This window comes from Mastigoproctus giganteus, chromosome 2, assembly GCF_048544385.1.
Source record: "Mastigoproctus giganteus isolate SK-2022 chromosome 2, ASM4854438v1, whole genome shotgun sequence".
NCBI classification, from domain to species: Eukaryota; Metazoa; Arthropoda; class Arachnida; order Uropygi; family Thelyphonidae; genus Mastigoproctus; species Mastigoproctus giganteus.
Window position 1 is genome coordinate 156,828,895 of NC_143576.1, and position 13,205 is coordinate 156,842,099.

The 13,205-nt window shown below is 40.7% G+C and overlaps 1 protein-coding gene across 1 annotated transcript in view; it reads left to right on the forward strand.

The window, feature by feature from the left end:
* The window catches only part of LOC150089685 (tolloid-like protein 1), a 272,573-nt gene that overhangs the window by 93,731 nt on the left and 165,637 nt on the right, over positions 1-13,205 (forward strand). The window contains exons 3-4 of the mRNA XM_090389593.1: positions 656-908; positions 9,140-9,276. Coding sequence (XP_090245719.1) covers positions 656-908; positions 9,140-9,276 — 390 coding nt within the window. The remainder of the gene's footprint in view (positions 1-655; positions 909-9,139; positions 9,277-13,205) is intronic.

Here is a 13,205-nt window from a genome sequence, read left to right on the forward strand (position 1 = left end):
CTCTGTCTTCTCCCCGCAAACATCCCTTTATATAGAGGTTTTATTATACCTCTGTGTTTTCAACTATGCATCGGTTTGTCGAATCGACACACACCTCCTGTTTTATCAGGAGGTGTGTATATATATGTGTGTGGTGGGGGAGGTAGTTTCAGGTGCTGAGCATTCTTGCTCTTTATTGGAATAGTTCTGGAAGCGAATGGATTACGTATAAATATGCATCTGATGTAACATATGGCTGTCGCATAATACAGTAAGTTCTTCCGATCACGCAAGAAATAATGACTAGGTCATGAAACAAATGTATAATCTGACCTTGTGCCTCCGATCAAATGTGTAATTTTTCTGCTGACGGTGAAAAGTACAGAATCATGGATTCACGTGAGAATACCCTCAAGTCTGTGGCATTTAATGTATAAATATATACAAAATGTCTTTAATAACGAAAATGGTACAATGCATTATAGACCTTCTGATCTTATATTGTTTATACTGTTGTGTTTGTTTGTTTTTTGTCAGTCAGTGTAACTACATGCTTTGTATTTTTGATTCTTTGATATTTATTCGCAGTTCAATAAAGGTAATTTATTTTATTTAAATAACTTATTTGATTACCTGCCCGTTTGCTAAGCATAGTTTAAAATTTTATATTTTTCAGATAATTTTATAGGAGATATAGCCTTGAGTAGGTCGATTAATGAAGAGTATGAGCATGAACTGTTTCAACAAGAAGAACAAATGAACAACACGAAATATTTGAATTCGGCAGATATAATTATGCAATCTGAAGCATTATCTTCAACCTTAAGACACAACAGTTCAGACGCGCATGGTTTACAGCGAAATTTGAAAAGGTTACGGCGCCCGCATCGACATAAAGGACCGAGAAAAGGAACAAAGAAACAGCACAGGTCAGAAAGACAGAATTAATTTACAGATATACTTCATTATGTGGTCAAAATATTGGCACATCTAATAAAATTTTGATTTTTTTTTTATTTAAAATGCCTTATCGCAATATTTTTGTAATAATGCAATGGTTGTTATCAAAGTAACGAATCACGAATCAGCTAAGGGTTGTACAAATTACACATGGAAACACTGAACTCGGAAAAAATAAATGGGAGTTCACATTACACAGACACTTTGTTGGTTTACTTTGTTTTTGCACCAAAAACTCAGGCTTGAGGCATCAATGTATTATTTATTTAAATTGGTCGGTTTGTCTGCTTTGCTCATAAAAAAAAATTTCCTGTTGAAAAACAAAGCAGTCTTCGCGAAAGACTGACTAATTTGGCCGATTATCTTACTGACCAATTTATTGGCAGTAAGATAATAAATGCATATACTTTTATTTAAAAAAAAATTAATTGTGTAGGTGTCATCAGCCAAGCAATGGCATCTGCGCCGCATACGAAAATCTCTAATAAATTTCGTATTCAAATGCCATAAACTTCATCACTGATAATAAAATTGGCATAATTAGCAAAAAAAAAAAAAAAAAAAAAAAAAAAACAACAACATAAAAATTTACATCCACGTTGCAGTTACGTAGGCAATCTCATAGACTGATCTCACGGAAATAAAGCCCAAGGAGCCAATATTCTGGACATCAAAAGATAGTAGGCCGAGGAGGTATTCTTCATGGTTTCATGAATCAGTAGGACAAGGAGACACTTTTTGGGTTCTGAAAACAGCAGCACTGCACGACAACATAGATGTCAAAGCAGCTTTAGATATGGTTTCAGTTAATACATTAATCCTAATACTTAAACAATATTTCAATATTACAGAACTATTCTAAGCATCCTGGTACAGCTTCTGAATCAAAGGTTTCTCCTCATTAAAAATCACAAACATACTCCAATGAGAACTCGCTCATGGGGAATGCCTCAAGGCAGTCTCATCTTCCCTTCTGTTTTTTTGCTGTACTGGACTCATTTTCATCACCTGGATAATGCCATGTATACACCGATGAGTAAACACATTATAACTAGCGAGTCGTTATGCAAATCGAAGCAACTGCAGGTGAACTAATGCTCGTGCAGGAGTCGGACACAGTATAAAAACACCTGATACTGAGCTCTGTTATTCAGTGTTACTCTTGTTCTTCAGATGGGAAAGGCAGCGGACTTAAGCGAGTTTGGCAAAGGCCAAATTGTAATGGCCAGACGACTGGGTCAGAGCATATCCAAAACGGCACGACTGGTGGGATGCTGACAGTCAGCCGTGGTTAGTAGCTACCGAAATTGGTCCGAGGAGGGAAAACCGACGAACCGCCGGCGAGGTGTTGGACGACCACGGCTAATCGATGCTCGAGGTGAGCGAAGGCTCTCCCAGATGGTACGTTGCAACAGAATGGCGACTGTGGCGCAACTAGCCAGTAATGGAATGTTGGTGACGGGAGTAATGTGTCACAACACGCAGTACATCGAACCCTGCTGAAAATGGGGCTGCGTAGCCACAGGCCACTCTCAGTGCTCACGCTAACCACGGTTCACCGGCGAAAGCGCCTACAATGGGCACGGGAGAATTGAAACCGGACCGTGAGTGATTGGAATAAGGTCGTCTGGTCCGGTGAATTACGTTTCCTATTGCACCATGTGGACGGCCGGGTACGTGTGTCGGGCCCAGTCATCCATGTGCCAGACACTCTGCCATCTACCACCTACCTAAACATCATTGCTGACCAGGTATACCCTTTCGTGGCAACAGTCTTCCCCTCTGGCGGTGCCGTCTTTCAGCAGGTTAATGCGCCATGCCACACCGCTCGGATTGTTCGAGACTGTTTCGCGGAACATGAGGAAGACTTCCAGATATTGCTCTGGCCTCCAAATTCCCCAGACATCAATCCCATCGAGCATCTGTGGTCTGTGTTGGAACAGCAACTCCGATCTGTGCCGTCACAACCACGGACCTTACAGGAGTTAAAGGATCTGCCTGTTACGTGTTGGTACCAGATACCACAAGACACATTTAGAAATCTTGTAGCGTAAATGCCTCGCCGGGTACGATCTGTTTTGACTGCACGTGGAGGACCAACATCATATTAGGTAGGTGGTCATAATGTTTTGGCTCATCGGTGTATTTCTTTTATGCAGACGACATTAAGCTGTATTTCACCTGTTTACTGAAATGAGAGTGCTGAATGAGACCTATCACGGTGAAGTTCAAGAAAGAGAGTTCCGGATGGAGGAATTAGTGCTGACTGTAAGGAATAAAAGGCCGCCAACAACAAGGGATAGTGTGGAATCCTACCGCCACATAGCATTGCTTATTGGGCTGCGAAAATCTTAAATTATGTGCGTAATAACTATTTCCTGTCAGATGATCAGTATGGTTTTACACACGGAAAGGGAACTATGATGCGCTGGAGAAATATTTCTAGACTTCGCAGGTGCATTTGACACTATTCAATGGGAGAGCGTTTTAATGGTGTTGCACACAGCAAAACGTAGGCTGCAGATCTATTCTGTGGTAAAAGAATACTTCCACAATAGGTTTGTAAAGTTATCTTGTGGGAGCATTAAACAAAGAGTGGTTAGAGGTTGTGCACAGGGATCCATTTTCACCCGTTATGTGGAAGCTAGTGTTTAATGAGTGGCTACTGCGAACATAGCCGGACGAGTCCATGGTAGCATATGCCGATGATCTGGTTTTGCTGGTACATGGCAATTCAAGACAACAGCTGGAGGACCATTCCAATTCTGTGTTGATGGAGCTGTATCGTTGGAGTACATTACATAGATTGACGGTTTCACAAATAAAAATTACAACAGTTATCCTGAAAGGACACTTATCTATAAATAGAAACCAAATAACCGCATCGGGGGTGATAGCCTGAAATATCTCAAGACTATCAAATACCTAGGGATTAAAATAGATAGACAATTACGATTTTTATCGCATGTTACACACATAGCAGAAAGGTTGGGCATTTTGTGCACATGATTGCTAGAATTACGAGAAAGGAAAGAGAAATCAGAAGAAGGTCGTTGGAAATCCTACATGACTGCATCTTCCTAACAACTGTCACCTATGGAAAGCATGTTTGGTTAGACTGTGCCTTGCAAAAAATTAAAGTCAGGAAAATGTACTCTGTACAGCGAACGATGTTATTGAAGCTGTCCAGGTCCTGACAAACTGTATCAAATTATGTGCTGCAGATTGTAACTGGACGCATGCCTATAGATTTGGTTCTTCTTTTTAGAGGTATGTATTATTGCCTGCATCGACGAATTCCCCATGAGAGAATTTCTCCTGCTTATAACTGCGAGGCGAGTTTTAAGCAAGAGAAAAACCGTATCGGGACCTTATTGGTATCGATGTGGCAGGAGCGATGGTATGATAGTACAAAAGGAAGTATCACTAAAAATTTTCTTTCCTACAGACAACAAGGAAGGTAGGGGAATGCCAAGTGGGTTCAAAATTATGATATTATGATATTAGGGCAGGGTCCCCTGAAAATGATTACATCTACCCATATATTTATTTTGTCTGTAAATTGCGTGTGCTCTCTGGTCGATTTGTCTGTTTGCTTGACGAAAAAACCCCAGTTTCTGGGGGAAAAGACCTTGCTATCTACGCCTGAGACCGACTAACTCAGCCACGGAGTGAAAAAAGCCCATTAAAGTTCCTCGCGTCATCGATGGGATTCGAACGCGGACCTTTTCCAACCGGTGTGGGGAGAACGGTGACGATACCACTGTGCTGCCTGCGCGGATGCCAAGTTGGTTCAGTCCAACTCTACAGACAACGTTCGTTCTCACAGGCCATGAGTCATTCTATGCTACGTTACATGAATTATAGATAAGTGAGCGTACGCACAACTTTTGTGGACTTATGGAGGATTGGGAACATGTTTTATATAAGTGTCAGGAATATGAAGACCTCAGGAAGGACTTGTTGAGCAGGCCTCACACTTGCAATCCTTGGAGCTTGGATGCGAGGAACAGCTTGTTGCTACAAAAGAGAATTTTGCTGCTTTCCAGGTATTTTCAATCTAGGTTTTTAGAAGGAAGCGCTTGTTATTGGAGCTAGAGCTGCATTAGAATGTAGAAAGGGTCTGGGCAACAACATATAACAATCATGTGGATCAACTGTCTTACTTCAAGTCTTTCTCATTGAAAAATTACTCAGTTTAGCCTTTATTGAGTTTATTTTCCTGCAGTGGACTAAAAAAAAAAAAAACTATTATATTATTAGGCCACCCGAATAATTAAATTCATATGCTGTGCTGTGCGTCTTATGTCTGTTAATTGCGTGCGCCTCCTGCAGTGGACTCGAGTCTCTTCTCCGACTGCACCAAGCTGACAACATGGAGCGTCGAACGGTACCTACGAATTGGCCTTGTACTATTATGCATACGCGTTGCCTTGTGGCGCTGTGCAGTGTTTATCTTAATGGTATACCATGCTTCAGTGTTCCCTGCATCTCCTTGTGATGCACTGGAAGCTGTTTTTCTGCCTACACCTCAGTTGGTCTGCGCGGTAGCACAGTGGTATCGTCACCGTCCTACCCACACTGGGTGGAAAAGGCCCGGGTTCAAATCCCATCAATAACGCGAGGAACTTTTATGGGCTTTTTTTCACTCCGTGGCTGAGTTAGTCGGTCTCTGGCATAGACAGCAAGGTTTTTTCCTCGTGAAACGGGTTTTTCGTCCAGCAAAACAGGAAAATCGAACACAGAATACACGCAATTTACAGACAATACACATGGGTTTATGAATTAACTTTCCGGGTGACTGTAATGTAATAATTTTTTTAATCATGCCACTGTCAAGCCCTTGCGCTGATGTTTGTGGCCTGACCTGATGAAAAACATTGCTCTTTGGAAATAGGCATGGGCGTTTCAATAGTTAAGTCTGATGGCGAAAAGTTCTGGCTCCTGGTTACACACCTAAGGGTTACATGACGAATGAATGGCTGTGGTCCTGCTTCGGATAATGTGTACAACAGATGTACACGTGAGTGGACGCTGTCTTGCGGCACCAAGCTGACAACATGGAGCGTCGATAGAAGATCGGAACTTGTCTGCAATTGGGAATATCTCGTATAGTGGTATGCGACCTATATGAACTGATGAGCCAACTATGAAATTTATCTCAATCTTGAGGTGGGAGCAGCATTTAGGGGGCCAGACGTGACTTTGAATTTGTGATCCATCACCCTTGATGCACACAATTGTCGTATACGGGTGGCTGGGTTCGTGTCGGAGAAACTGGGGACTCCTGCGGTGGATTAGACCACCACGACTTGCTTTCTGCTTGTGACGACGACAGTTGAATAGCGAATCGTTGGTTTTCTTCTTGAAGGTGTTGGTTCGTACTGTGCTGCTACTGAGCTGGATATTCCTTAGCAGTTAATGAAAGGATGCTACATCCCCAGTTCATTTCATTGCTGCATGGACTTGTACATGGATTGCGTTACATTTCCTGAGTGCTGTTCTTAGTTACAGCTGTACCATTGCTATGTGATGGGTACATCAGCTGCATATGTTGTGGGAACAAAGTTCTTGACTTATCCTAATTGTGATTTTACGTAGTGAATGCAAAGTGGACTTTCAGTGATGAGGTGAAGCAGTTATAAATTTTCTCGTGAGAAAGACTTTCCTCTAAAAGACAGCAGACTCGTGACCAGCTTCAGTGTGGCATAGCTGTTTCATTGATATATGAACTAATGAACTGACATACAATCCAGATTGGGGTATTATATTGATGCTGTATTTTACGCTATCAGTACGCTGGGAGACGATCCCGTCTTCATGTGCCAGGAATGATAACCAACTAATGATAGCATATGTTATGCTAGAAATTACCTGTACAGTATTGCGATGGATGGTGCTGTTGACAGAAAAGCCGGATGGAAAGCTGGATGCCTTCTTTAATAAATAAAAAAATTACCATCACCTGTATCTTCAAGCTGCATTAACACAGGAAAATCACCAAATAGAGAATCACCGAATATATGAGTATTTTCATGAGTCAGGGTTAACAATCAGCCCTACAAAATCAGCCATTATGCCATTTGGCAATCTGAAAAGGCGAACTTAGAAAAGTGAACTTAGATATTCGAATCAGTGATACACAAGTCCAAAAATTAAAACATCCTAGAATTAGGGTTGACGTGTAATGGTGGGTTATCCTTTCAGCAACACTTCTCTAGTATAAAAGCAAAGACTCTGGCAGCAAACCAAGACATCAGACAAGAGCCTACAAGAAGAACAGATAAAACGCTTCTGGTCAAATACGTCCAAACATGTTTAGTGCTTATTCCCTGATGCATGCAGGAATGATATGATCATCTACCCCACAATCCCATATCAAGAAATATTTAAGTGTGGAACTCAAATATTTCTGGATTATGACGGATAATATAATATACTGAATTATGACGTGGCTCAATCGAGTCAATGGACGTTCACTGACTATATTTGTAAATTTGTTGCTAGAATATTTGATGGTCCTGACCTGAATAATATCGTTCGAAAACCAAAAAATACCAGAAAATAAGGGGAGGGGGTGTATACCGGGATTTGATATTCCGGTTTATTACACCACTCGAAAATGACCAAAGTTGATAGTTTCGGGTAAGATGGGACAATTTTTCACAATCCAATGAAACAAACAAAAACTGTCAACTCAAGAATGAGCTCATCTGCCCATGTGTAAATAGTGTATGTACATAAATTGCGCGTGTTCTCTAATAGATTTGCCTGTTTTACTGGATGAAAAACCAGAATTTCCGAGGGAGAGGGGGAGGGAACCTCACGAGCCACAAATCCATGACTGAGACTGACCATCTCAGCCACGGTGTGAAAAAAAAGCCCCTAAAAGTTCCGACCATGAGTGATGGGATTGGAACCCGAGCCTTTTCCACTCTGTGTGGGGAGGACGTTGGTTATAACCAATGCGCTACCGCACGGACTACATCCAATAAAACAGTGGAAATGCTGAAAGAGGTTTATTATTTCTTATTTCTAAAAATTTGCGCTCCTTTCTAAGATCGCTACATTTAATATTACCGAATTACTATACGTGGGGTTTGTTAAAAGTCAAAGTGTATCAAAATAATTTCCCAGGGGTTTGTTAAAAGTTAGTGTATAAAAATAATCTCCAACACATTGGGGAATTGAAATTCAATATGAAGAATGAAATTACTAATATACTCGTAAACGTTTAAACTTTTCAAAAAAATCAAATATAATGAATAGAGTAAGTACATCTATTTAAGGCAGACATTTTTATATTTATTATATTTTTTTTTATAATTAGTTATTATCAAAATACACTGAATAGCCACTTTATTAGGTACACCTACCCTTTTCACGAAATGAAGCATCCCTTCAGTAACATCATCACGTGTTCGTACTGCGCGATATAACACAGGTGGACAAATACGTAGGGAACTAACTGTATGTGTGCAATTCAGTGCGAGAATGGGCAATACCAAAAATTTAGGTAACTTTGAACGTGACATGATAGGCGTTCTTAGACGTGCCCGTATGAATATCTCGGAAACTGCAATCCTGCAACGGTTTTTACATAAGACTGTGTCTCAAGTATCGAACTGGCCCCAATAACCAAATAGCATCCAGCCAACAGTGTGGTCGAAAACAGCTCCTTGATGAGAGAGGTCAACGGAGGCTGACAAGACTTTTGCAGGCTAACAGAAAGGCTACGGTAAGTCAAATAACAATCCAGTACAACAGCGGTAACCAAAGAGGCATTTCAGAATTCGCAAATCGTAGAAACTTAGTATTAGTAGAGACGCCTCAGTAGCCAGATGGGAAGGAGCAGCAGTGCGTAGCACACGCTTCTTGATTAGACCGGGGTTCGAGCCCATCACCACCAAATACGGAAAATGCGGAAAGGTCAGCGAATGACGACCGCATATCCCGGAGCAATATGGCCTTAGTTGCTAATGCTCCAAATAACATACAAACAAACAAACAGTATTAGCAGTGGCAAAAAAGAAAAGAATAGCCACATAATTTGTCCGTGCTTCTCTCAAAATTTGTTTCTGTTCATGCCCTCTAATTGCAGACTATTAATTTGTTTCTCAAATTATATTATTTTTATAAATAAGTTGTGTTATATTTTGTGCTGTTATCTATGCTTATAAAAGTCGTTATTTTTTGCTAGATCTAAAGAAGGAAAACAAAGCAGAAAGCATCGGAAACATAGAACTGTAAAGAGACAAGAAAGAGCAGCAACTGCAAGGCCAGAGAGACTTTGGGAATATTCTGTAATACCTTACGATATAGATTCCAATTTCAGTGGTAAACACTCAAGTTGTATCAATCTAAATTTGTAAATTTAATGATTTCGGTTACTTATGAAACTGAAAGATAACAAATACTATTGCCATTTATAGAGTATTCGAGTACAGGAATGACAAATGGAAGAAATTATTTATATCAGTATTTTGCTTGTATGATGAGTAAAACGATAACCAAACATCTCAAAATTCTGTCCTAGCGATTTTACAAAATCCCTCAGACAACAAGGAAAGTCGCCACTAGCAACACTCGTGATGTACAGTATATTGGAAAGCTGGCTAGTACTTTTTTTTTCAGATTCTCGAAACCACGGGAGCCATAAAACTGGGGTACCGTCCACTGCAGGCCATGCAGTCCCAGTATGCCCACAGTTTTTGTTGTAATCTATTGAGATATATTTCATACTTGCACAGAGCCAAATCTAAGATCCTGATGAACTAATGCTGTTGGCAAATCATTGCCGGGTGGTTGTTGTTGAATTTTAGGCGTATCAGCAACTTAGGCCATATTGCTATTTCGCAGTATACAATATTCCTGTACCTTACGAGTGTTCTGTGGTCGATTTGCTGTTTTCTGGCTGAAAAACACAAGTTTCCAGGAGAAAAAAAAGTCATGCTACCGTCGCTTAGACCGACTAACTCGGCCACGTTGTGATAAAGACCCATAAAAATTCCATGCGTCATTGACGGGATTCGAACTGAAGTCTTTTCCACGGAGTGTGGGGAGGACAGTGATTATGACAACTGTGCTACCTACGGGGGCTTTGCTAGGTGGTTTTTGACTTGTGTACAGAAGCTGAATTCCGCCGAGAAAACATATGAACATTCTATAAGTTGTGAGAAAGGAATATGATGTTGAACAAACATTACTAAAATTAAATTCAGTTGCAAGAGACGCTGCGTACACTGTTTAAGGATGAAAGTTAGCTTATCTGCTGTATCCCGTACTTACAGATAGTAGATATCATTAAACATTTATATGTAAATGGCGCTTCTAGGTTCAACGGAAAAAATTCAACTGAATTTTTCCAGTTGAACCTAGTTCTGGGCAAGTATATTGATGATTTGCACACACCCATATCCTCAAATCAAGTCACTGCAGTATAGTATGATATGGTGTGCTGCCACTCTGAAACAGAAAAGGGCTTTACCCCATACTGGCGCCATAGTATAAAATAGACGAAGTTGTGCTCTCGTGGGTAGCACCAGTTGGTAGGATAGCCGTCCTCCCACACCAGGGGGGAAAAGACCTAAGTTCGAGTCCCATTGATGGCGGGAAGAATTTTTATGGGCCTTATTCACAGCGTGGCTGAGTTATTGGTCTTAAGCGAGGGTAGCATGGTTTTTCCACCGGACACTAGGGTTTTTCGTCGAGCAAACAGAAAATCGACCTCAGAACACACACACGGAGCAATATGGCCTTAGTCGCTGACGCTCATAAAACACTACTACTACAACGAAATTATACATGTGTGTGCACCTCATGGCACTCTGTCTCAAGAACGACGACCAATGGTCCGAGTCCAAACCACGAGAAACAACTCCAGATGGTACAGCACCTCCGCCAAACTTCACAGTTGAGAGGTGAAGTTAACATTCTCCGGACATCCAACATACCCCAATTCGACCATCAGGTTAGAAAACTATTATGTACCGTGGCTCATTTCTCCATAACACAGATTTCCAAGATTTCAGGGATCAACTGCAATGGGTTATGCACCAGGGAAGTCAGCGCTGTTTTTTTTTTTTTTTTGTGTGCTGTAGCTGTTGCGTAAAATCTATTTGGTTAAGGAATGCCCTTCGTATTGATATTAGTTCCCGCGGCCTCCCTGAACTCAGTTCAATTGAATTAACATTTACTTGAACTTAGTTCAAGTAAATGTTAATTTACTTGAATGCTTCCCAGCTGCAATAAGCACAATGGCATTCCGTATAGTGATTACGTATGCTGTCATTGATCTAAGATGTTGCAGTTTTGATGCAATAGTAAGTTGTTGTTATTGGAGGTTTTACGAAGCAACGACAGCTAAAAGCCATTATGCGCCAAACAGTGGTAGAAGATAACAGGTGTTATTAAAAGTGAGATAAGTGTATTATGTGAGATTTAAGCATTACATTTTATCATAGCATTTTATCTCTTTTAGGAAAGTGAAAACTGCATTAATGAACAGATCTGTTGTCTACACTTTGTTGCAAAGTAGGAGTGATTTCCACTCCATGAGAATTATGCATTGATAAGAAAATGGTTTTCGGCACTCCATTAAAGAGACGGCAGTCAACTATGATATGCTGGACTGTGATTTGGGCATGACAGTTCCGACAGAAAGGCGGATCTGAAGAAGAAAGAAGATAATAGCGAGTGAGGTGTGCATGTTCTATTCTTAATCTTGCAAGCGTGACTTCTTCCTTTCGACTCTAGCGGAAGCTTGTTTGTTTGTTGTTTGGTTTTTAGGAGCATTAGCAACTAAGGCCATATTGCTCCTCTAGCGAAAGCTAGATGGCCAAGACTGAAGATCCGATTTAATCTGAAGGAGTTTGTTGCCTTCTTCGTTTTGCCAGAAGGTTTGCCAGCGATTCATACTTCGACCTATTACAAGACTTTTATAGTCAGTGAAAGGGATTTTGAAAGAAGTGTCAACTCGTTCCACAGTAAATTTGGCTGCATGGTTAGCATTATCATTGCCAGGTATGCCAATATGGCTAGCGACCCAACAAAATTTACTATTTTCATGTCCTAGCTAGTTCAGTCAGCAAGTTATGAATATGACCAAGTTAGCAGTTATGATGTTTCTTTGGGATGCTGTAAAGTAGGGCCGATTCGGTGAAAATAACACTGGATAACTGTGAAATTTTATAGTTTCCAAGGCCATTTGTATGGCAAGTAGTTCAGCAATAAAGATACTGCACTGATTGGAGATTATGGATGATGGAAGAACAACAGCAGCACCGACATGATGGTCAGTTTTGGAGCAGTCGGTGTATATCTGGATATAAAATTCATATTTTGTAATTAGTGATTTATGAAGCTGGTTTATATTCTGTGGAGAAAGAGTAATCCCCCCCCCTATTTCTTGAAGGGACAGACCACATGCTGCAAGGAAGAAAGCCCATGGAGGAGCAATAGAACTAGTGGTGGCTATTTTAGAAAGGTCTAGCTGCCAATTATCAAGTAGAGCGAAGACGTATGCCAGGAGGTCGATTTATTGATAAATGCATACAAGTTTTCCCAATCTGGAGTAAATAATAAATAAATAAATTTTCTGTTTATACTCCGGGACGACCAAATGGTCAGAGCAGTTCACAAGATAGACAGAATACAAGAAACAGCATTGTATTTAGCAGTCACGGGCTTGAGCTCCGGTCACTCAAGGCACGTGTACTTATTCACCCACGCGCCTGACCACTAGGTACGCGGCCTTTTTATAGATGTTTCCTTTAAATAGATATTTCCAAGCTGGATGCATGGGTTGACTATTAATTTTGACAGCATAATTTCGTAGTAAAATTTGTCAAGGATTATGACCTTCAGCCTAAAGGCTCTGGACAGGGGATGCATGGTAGGCAATGGTAAGAACAGAATGATTGCTGATATGGCATCCTATGATGATGGCCCGTTGGAGTTCGCTGATCCCAACGTCTTTACTCAGATAATGTACACTGCTCCGCTTACTGGAAACGCGCAATTACTTTTCCTGACACCTGTATGGCGAGTATGCTTTATTTTTCCCAAATCCCAAGGGTGACTAGATACTTTTGGCAATATAGTGCAGGCGACATAGTAACAGGTTTTCTCATCCACCCATCAATCTAACTATTGGCTGACGACATTTTAAAGATGGTAGGAGTTTACCACTTAGACACGAATAGGAAATGGCAATATAGTTCAATGATTACATGGGAAGCACAGTGAGTCGTCGCTTTTTTCTTCTC